Here is an 8,988-nt window from a genome sequence, read left to right as displayed (position 1 = left end):
TTTTTTTTTTTTTTTTGTTAGATTTCTAATCAGGTGGTACCATCATGAGGCAGATAGGGAGCTGAATCTAATTTTCACAAGAGAAGTGATGGGAGGTGATCACAGATGCTATCAGCTGCTGACTGCTGGGCCTACCTGTCCTCAAGATTATATAATAATTCTTCATAAATTATATAATTAAAAATATTATAATTAAAAAATATAATAATTATAATAAAATAAATAATTCAATAAAATTCTTGTTGGTAGAAGCATCTCTTTCTTCGCTGCATATTCACCTTCTTTGACAAAGGTGAGCTGAGGCAGAAGTTTCTGAAGCTTAGCTGTGAGTTAGGACACTGTCTGCATCTCTCTCATTTCCCATACAAATAAAATGTGTGAGGCAGCTTCCAGCACAACCTATGTTTATACCAAAAGCGCGGAGAATGTGTTTGCTGTCTTTCAGTTTCTGGACCTTTAAGGATGAATTTGGATGACGTTTGCAAATTTATGCTTGGCAGTGTAAAAGCTAGTTGGTTTTGGTTGTTTTTTTTGTTTGTTTTGTTTTGTTTTTTTTATTAATGAACAATGAATCTCAAACAATTGCTGACTTCCAGGAGCTGAGACTTGCATAAGAACTGGCCTTTTTGTGTAAGTTGAAATCACTGAAATCCTTTTCTTCTTCCATTCTTTCAAGTCAAATGATTTCACGCATCTGTGCAAGTAGAAAGGAGTGAGGTAGGACAGTGCTCTCATTACAGTGAGTAGCAACTCACACAAGTGATTCCCTTGATTTTTAATATCATTAATTGCATTATCATTTACTGTAAGAAAGTAATAGTCTGGACTGTAAGCTTTATGGATGATCTACTAAAAGTTTAGAGCAGAAGCAAGAGCAGAGCTGCTCAGAGCACAAGGCAAGACTCAGTAGAGAACTAACTTAGGAAAGCTGTTAGCAAACCCAAAGTAATCTGGGGACAGAAAGCCTAGGGATGTGGTTTTGGTGATTAATTATTTGTGGACATGCATCTGTTGTGCCAGAAGCAGGAATGGGGTGTGTTTGTTCAGCCTGACTCCAGACGTGTTGCCTGAATGGGTGGGAAGCTCATTTCCCGCTTTCCATATTCCCTCCCTGTTTCCAACTGGATCCCCCACCCTGTGACACAGGGATGTGCTAACAGATTTCTTTCTGCTCATCACATTGGTCATACAATTGGAGGCTCCCTCATTGATAGAGCTCGTATATTAATACTTGTAAGCAAACTGAGTATAAGCTCACACAGGTTTCCTGAAAATGCATTGCCCACTTGTGTTTTCTTGTCTGCCTGAAGCCAGCTACAGCCCTAACTGCATCCTTTGGGAAGCCTCCACATCCAGACTGTCCTTTTTCCCTTCACTGTGGGTTGGTTTTAGTCTGAGGGACAGGTGACTTTCTTACACAGTGAATCCTGTATCCTAAGTTAAATGTTGTGTATCAAACATGCAAGTGACATTTTGTGGAGATTGCCTGTATCTGAGCAGAATAACCTGGGACATTAAGTGGAGGAGCTTTAGACTATATATAAGGAAGAAGTGTTTTCCAATAAGGGTGGTGAGGCACTGGCAAAGACTGCCAAGAATGGTGGTGAATGCCCATCCCTGGAGACACCCAAAGTCAGACTGGATGGGGTTTTGAGCACCTGATGGAACTGTAGGTGTTACCCTGTTCACTGCAGGGGAGCTGGACCAGATGGCCTTTAAGGGTCTCTTGCAACTCAAATGATTCTATGATTAAGTAAAGGATACCTTGTGTTGTTTTTTTTTTAATTAATCATATTTATATTTGCAATAATAATAATAATTTCCTTTCATGGGAAACCATTTGTCATGAAGAGTTTTCAACTTTCAGATGCTCTGCAGGCATCAAACTAAGTGGATTTTCAATCTGTTTATTGGTCTTTGGCTGTTAGTCATTCAGATGGGGTAAGTGCTGTGGCTATCAGGAGTTTCTGTGGCTCAGTCATGTTAATTGCAGGGGAGTTGGACTAGATTACCTTTAAGGGTCCCTTTCCACTCAAATGATTCTATGATTTGCGCCGTTTCATTCAGACCTGTTGCTGATTTTTTTCCCCTCAGCCCATCTCTTTGTTTTCTTCTGCTTTGCACCCTTGTCAAGGGTGAAAGGGCACAAAATCCTGCTTTTCCAGAATTTTAGATCTTGTGTTGGTTGTGAATAGCAGAACTGTGTGCAGGGAAGTGCTGAAGAAGGCCCCATGCTTCTTCAGCTTTTTGTTGGGATTTGGCATCCTGAAGGGTTTCCTTCATTGCAGAAACTGTTGGGAAGCCATTACCTTCCAGTCTGTGTTGCAGTTTTTCCTTGTCACTATTACTTGTTTATACAGACATAGACGTGTTTGGAATGATTTGTAGGCATTAATGAGAACAGCTGCGGATAGAGGCAGGTACATAATTGCTGGACTGCTGTGATATCCTTCCTCAGATCCTTTGAAGGATTTCAGTTAAGTTCCCTGTGTCATGCCAGATAGTTTAATCCTGACCCTCCAGCCCACATGTCCAGCACAGGCCTATCACTCTTGATGGGGTGTTGCAAATGCTTAACTCAGCTGACTCGTCCAGGAGCGACAGGCCAGCAGCACGTGTTGTCTGGGGTCAGAAACTTGGAAAGGGACTGCCACTCTTCTCCAGGGGTGCCCAACCATGCAGCTTCACTCCTTGTCTTTGGTTTTGCACAGAAGTATGTATTGCCCACTGGGATACTGTCTCATCTATGAAAGAAGATAAGAAATCTGCCATGTTTCCAGAGGACTTTACCTTTGGGACAGGTCATGTCCCTGTGATTTGTACTGGTGACCTCCTGAGCACCTATGGCTCTCCCACTCCCTGCTCTCTCCCAGTAGAAGCAGGAACTGGGGCAAGAAAGTCTTGGAAGGTTTATCTAGACTCTACCAGCTGTAGTTTATTGCATCTATTTTGCTGATATCCACCCTTTAGATAAATAGCACTAAGTTATACACGTTGTGGCTCTCTTGATGTGGTTAACAAGGCTTGTATGAGCCAATCTAATCTAACTTCAAGAACAACCATGGGAATTTGACTGTATCGGTTCCAGTTTGAATCAGTCTCTGTGTAGTAAAGTGAGAATCGCATTCCTGGCTAAAAGTGCAGGAGCAGTGAAGCTTCAAGTCAGTCAGTGGAGATTTTCCCCCTCCCTTTTCTTCTCTTTGAACAGAACTCCTGACCTCAGACACCCGGAGCTCCATCTACAAGAAAACAAAATTTCCCATTTTCAATAAAAATCATGTCTCCGTAGGCAGAAAAGTGAGTGAGCTAACAATCTGCAAAGCTACGGTCTATTTATTTACCAGGCTGATTCCCTGATGGGGAAACATGTGGGATCTTTTAACTTTTTCTCCCGCACAGATGTTCCTTCTACTCCCATGTTTCCTCTTGATCTCTGGTTTGCTGCACCATATGGTGAAAATGGTGGAGATGTTGTGTGCGGTGGAAGAGAAGAAGGGGTCTGTGTGCTTAAAACAAAAACAGTAAAAAAAATCGTTTTTTTTTTCCTGTGTTAGCAAAAAAATATTTTTTAAAGGCAATCTGTTGAGCAAAAGGGTTGTTTAACTCGCAGACCCTCGCTGCTGAACACGTAGTGATGCTTCAGTTAATGCTGAATGAAGGGTCCCCAAACAGGGATCATGAGGGTCCTTTAGGAACATGGGGTCAGCGTACTGCTCGCCTATGCACAGGTGGTGTGGTCTCTCCACCATGTAAGTTGGCCATGGCCATCAATGCTTCTTTGAGCTTCTCAAACTAGAGGCTGGTTATCTCCAACAGGGCTCTGTGCTCAGTAGGCCCTTAGGGGTGTGTTAGAAGCAAGTGGTTGTGGTGGGCAGTATTTGGGAGTTGGCAGGGCCAAACTGAGCTGGGTGAAATGCTGGCTTGGGTGGTCCATAACCATGTCTGCAAGGGTGCTTGACACCAATCTGTTTCTCCATGGGAAAGCTGGAATGCTCTGAATGGACCAGGGCAGTGGGCAGTGCCTTACCAGCAAGAAGACAGATAGGTTGTTTTATTAAAAAGCCTTTAATCCTTGTTGCCTGAGCAGCATTTTTAGCCAGACGGGTGGTCTGTGATGGGGACAGGTAAAAAACTGTCTCCACCAACCTGGGCAGACTGGGGATTAGAGACCAGGCGTGTGTTTGTAATGAAGGATGAGAGCCTAATTTTAGAAGCACGGCAAGGCCAGGCTCAGATGTCTGCCTGGGCCCCATCCCAGCTCCTGTGTGCTGCCAGAAACCTGCCCTGCCTTTCTTGGAGGGAGCTGTATCGTACCTTTTTATGTACATACTCCTCTGCAACTAGGCTGAGGGATTCCTGCAGTTGCTTTGCTTTGCTAATCCTTTCAAACCACACACAGACCAAGAAATCCTCCATCCTTAAGCGGCCAGTCTGTACCTAAGTCCCCCTAAGACATTTGTTCTGTTTCCTTTGCAGATGCAGCTTCTGGACAAGTTTCCCATTGAAGGAGGACAGAAAGACCCCAAGCAAAGAATCATCCCTTTTCTACCAGGTAACATCATGGCAAAGGCCCTAAGCAAGATGAATGAGAGTGCTTGATCCAGTGGTTGGTAACCCAGCCCATGGCAAGGAGTTGGAGCTCAATGATCTTTAAGGTCCCTCCCAACCTAAGCTATGATTTGGGACGTGCAATTCCCCAGCCATGGTCTTTAGTACTTTTTGTGACTGGTCCTACAAATACCTTTTCCCTGGGAACTTGTAATGCTGCCCTGTGATACCAGGTCTCCTCTTCCTCCTGCATAACTGGCATGGTCTTTAGGGCTCCCAGGGGGGTCTTATATATCTGCTGTTCAGGTTCAGGCTGGCTCATGCCCTCTTGCACAAAGGGTTTTGGTGGCTTCTGTGGGACTGTGCCCATGGACTACAACTTCACAGCCTGAAACAGGGAGAGGCCACTGGAAACCAAAGATACCGTTGTCTTCATTTCTGTGTGTCACAGCTCTGCATGCGCTGTATAATAAAGGATGAATAGTTAGAGTTGCCACTGAGATATTTAAAAAGCAAAAACAAAACAAAAAAAACTGTGAGAAGACAAAATGCAAAGGGGATTACTGCAATACTGGCCAAAAATAAATAAATATCTCTTTGGCCTGAGCCACTATCTCCCTGACAGCTTTCAGAGAGGGGCTGGACATGATAGATGCCCTCTACTCAGGGGAAGCACACGCTTCTAGCAGCGATGGCAGCGCTGGCATGGTGGAGATGAGCCAGACCGCAACGTGCTCTTGGAACTTCAGACTCAGGCCAGCTCTCTATTGTTTAACTGCACAATTCTAGCTGTTGGCTTAAAATCTGGCTCACTGCACTGAGTGTTAGGATAAATAGAGTAATTTCAGCCTGTTAAAAGGTCTGTTCTGCCTTTAACTATAAAAAGGAGATCCCAGCTCTTCCCCTAAAAAAGAAGTTGCGATGGGAGAGCTTAGTCCTCTCTGGGAGCATGCTGTGGTCTGTGACACTGTTTCAGGCAGAGAATGTGCTGCTGGTGTGTGGTTAGCACAGCTCCAGAGCTAGCAGGGAACTGTACGCCAGCAGTGCAAATACAGACGCAAGCATCGAAGCCACAGTAGGGCAGCATGGCAGCCTGGCAGCCTACATGGGCCTTCTAGAACATGGCCCCAGGGATCAGGATTTGCTCTGTACAGTTCCCTGTACTGCATCCAGACCCTGTGTAGCCAGGGGGAGGTGGTGTTGCCCTTTATTTCTAATGTGGAATGAGAGGAGTCCAAGATCAGCCTCTGTTTCCAGCTGAGCCATCAACAAACTCATAGATGAACCACTTTGTGAAATCCCTATACAATGAAAATGGGAACTGCCTGCCTGCCTTTCTTGCTGCAAATCAGTTTGAGATCCATGAAAAGCACCATATAGATGTGCGAATGACTTTAGGTGAGGTGCTGTAGGAAAATCTCCATCTGTGGGTAACAGTTTTTTCCTCTGCACTGACTGTCACTGGCCAATTTCTTTTACTTTGTCCTAGAAAAATTTTGGCTGAATCCAGGGCACAGATGCTCAGTCTGCGTGCAGTTCTTAGTGATGTATGTCCTGATATATGGGTGGGTGATTTTTGTGGAGAATGAGATACATCCCATATGTCTGTTATAACACTTCCCACCCTCCAAGAACATGAGAGAGATGCGTGTCCTTGAGAGGAAGAGTTATATCTGGGAAACATTTGGGTTGACTTAGTGTCCCAAAGAGAGGAGCTGCTGGAGTAGAATATACTTCAGCTGTATTCAATTTAAAGTATCTGTGATACACGTTCTACTTTTGATACAGAATCTCTCCCTTTTTCTTGCTGAACTGCTGAAAAGCATTTGCTGCTTTATCCAGCAACAAGGTGACTCAGCTAATGTAAAACAATGTCAAACTGTTAAATAAACTAGCTTCCTTAATTAGAATACGTATGGCATTTCTGCTGCCAGAGCTGCGGATCACTGAAAGGAATAGATGTAAACTGTCTTAATTAAAAAACAGCAAGGCAGATGTTTGCACTTAAATCCTACTTTTATGAAGATGTTATGATCATGCTTGCTTATTACTGGCTTGATTCAGCCAAGCTGTAGTGACTCTGCTTGCCAGGTGCTGAGTGCCCTCGGTAGCCTGTGCAGCTTGCGGGCTTTGATGGCTTCCTCCCATCAGGTCTGTTGTAGAAAGCTGACACTGACTCAGTGGCTACGGGGTATCAGCACTCCTGCTTGTCAGTGATGCCATGATGATCTCTTGGAATAACGGCATGATCTGAGCTTGGAGAATTAAGAACCAGGTCACTTTGCTAAACGAGAAGGTGCATGTGGGACTGGCTGACAGGTCATATGTAGTGCAGTGGAGCCATAGCAGCCTGTGCAGACATGGCCTGTATGCAGGAGTTGGGTGGTGGCAATACCCAAACCATATGCTACAGTGGAAGGCAGAGGAACATGGAGCCAGTGTGTTTTCATCCCCACTTGGACATGATGGAGCTCTGCAGATGGCCACTGCTTTGGTGACCTGTTACATTTTGGCTGTGATTTTTGCTTTACACACAGTTGATAGCCCCCTTTGCGTTCACTACTGTTGTTTTGCTGTGGTTATATTGCTGTGAGTTACTAGGCAAGGTGTTTTCCTGTTGGGGCAATCAAGCCTTTTACCTGTAAGAACAAGAAAAGTGTAGAAGACTACAGAGCCTTGCCCTCCAAGGAGAGATTTTTGGACTGGGTCCAAAAGAAGGAAAAGGGCAGTTTCCTTTCCTTTAGACACCTTTTGTATATCTTATTTCTATCAATTTCTTTCTTCAAATATTTTCCTTCCTTCCTACACAAATAAAGACTCTGCAGCTTCATAGCCATGGAAATGAGCAAGGAAATAATCAACTATATTCTCTGGATTATTTTGTAGTTTTGTTTTATGTTTGAGACTCCCTTTGCTGCACTGATTTTTTTTTCTTGAATTTTTTTTAATCATAACGAGGAGGAAGAACTTAGACTTTTTCCTATCTTTTTCCCATTTTATCTTCTTATAAGTTTTTTCTTTTTTTCTCTCTGATTTCCTTTTTTTACTGTTGAAAAAGCCTTCATTGAAGGAGTAAGAGAGAGGAAAATTTTTCTGGGATGCCCAGAAAGCATGACTTAATTTTTAAGGTAGTGGTGTGAGGTTTTTGTTAGGGAAGGTGGAAGGAGGTTGTGAAAAAGTTAGAATAAAATTTGCTACAAAAACCCTTTCTAGACTGAAGACTCTTTGTAAGAAGACAGAGATGAGAAGTGCTGTTTGACTGTGGAACTGTTTGTTGAGCCCATCTGAAAGGTACTGATTTCTCCATCAATTCTGCTGCTGCAAATCCGAGGAACAGTCCTTGGACTGTGAATGTGAAACCTTGCTCCCTCCGTGTCTTCTCTATATGCATCAGTAGAGAGAAGAGGTTGTTGGTTTGTGCACTCATATTTCAAGGATCTTGAGGTAATAAAAGAAATTCAACCGAAAGGAAAAGACTGGTCTATTGTGCTTCTGGCAAATACAGTGGCAAATATAAATGACAGAGTCTGAACGATGCAGCCCCAAGATTAACAGTTTTGCAATGGCTGACCCTGAGACTGCATGGCTTGCATTGTTTTTCATTTCTCTTGGCACTAAACAGAAGAGCAGTCTGGAGACAAAGCTGAAGCTTGAGCGATGTCAGCTCCTCTTGTTCCATGGCATCTTCCAAAGTGTGGCCTTGGGGAAAACACAGTGCACAGTAGGAAATCGTCCCCTCGTGCTGGCTACTGGGCTGCAGATCCCTGTGAGGGAGGGAGGAAGAGAGGGAAGCTTGGGCTCCATGCTGTGGAGGTCTGTGCACAGACAAAGGTGGGCTCCTGATGCTTTGTGCCCATGTAGCAGTGTGGTTTGAGCCTAGACTTTCAAAGAGGACTTGAGCCATAATAAAAGTCTGGGGATTTCTGCTTAGGTTTTGTTGGAAATTCCTTCCAGCATCTTCTCTGCTGCCTGAAAAGGGAGATGGACTGCTCCATTTGACTAATTTTCCTTAGCACTGGGAAGTCTGATCTCTTATGTTGTGGGGAGCCCTACTAGATCATCCTGGCAGCTGCAGAGGCCAACCCAGTCCCTCCTCCAGCACTGGTGGGGCTCTCAGAAAGGCTTCTTTTCACTTCCTTTGTTTCCCACTCAGATTTTCTCCCTCCCTTGGTTAGGGTGAGGAAAGCAGAAAGGAGCCTTTTTGGGGCACCTGGCAGAGCTCAGCGCCGTCGTGCTGGATGAAATGGTGCTGGCCCCACCACGGCCTGATGCACTTCCCTGGGGGGCACGTGGTTTGGAGATGAAGGAACTGCCAGGCAAAGCCAACCAGGTGGGCCAGAACGGGCTCTGCTGCTCGGCTCCTCAGCCGCAACACCAAGCAGGCGCTGGGGTCGTGAGCCCCATCTGAGGGCGGCCGCAGCCCCACCTGCGTGCACGCGT

General features: G+C 44.7%; 1 protein-coding gene across 3 annotated transcripts in view; it reads left to right on the top strand.

Moving 5' to 3' along the window:
• SH3PXD2A (SH3 and PX domains 2A) overlaps positions 1–8,988 on the top strand; it is a 228,984-nt gene that overhangs the window by 60,373 nt on the left and 159,623 nt on the right. For all 3 annotated transcript variants that reach the window (XM_031554493.1, XM_010714667.3, XM_010714665.3), the window contains exon 3: positions 4,477–4,552. In XM_031554493.1, coding sequence (XP_031410353.1) covers positions 4,477–4,552 — 76 coding nt within the window. The remainder of the gene's footprint in view (positions 1–4,476; positions 4,553–8,988) is intronic.

The sequence above is a fragment of the Meleagris gallopavo genome, chromosome 8 (genome assembly GCF_000146605.3).
Source record: "Meleagris gallopavo isolate NT-WF06-2002-E0010 breed Aviagen turkey brand Nicholas breeding stock chromosome 8, Turkey_5.1, whole genome shotgun sequence".
In the NCBI taxonomy this organism is placed as follows: domain Eukaryota; kingdom Metazoa; phylum Chordata; class Aves; order Galliformes; family Phasianidae; genus Meleagris; species Meleagris gallopavo.
This window is presented reverse-complemented; position numbering and strand designations above follow the sequence as displayed.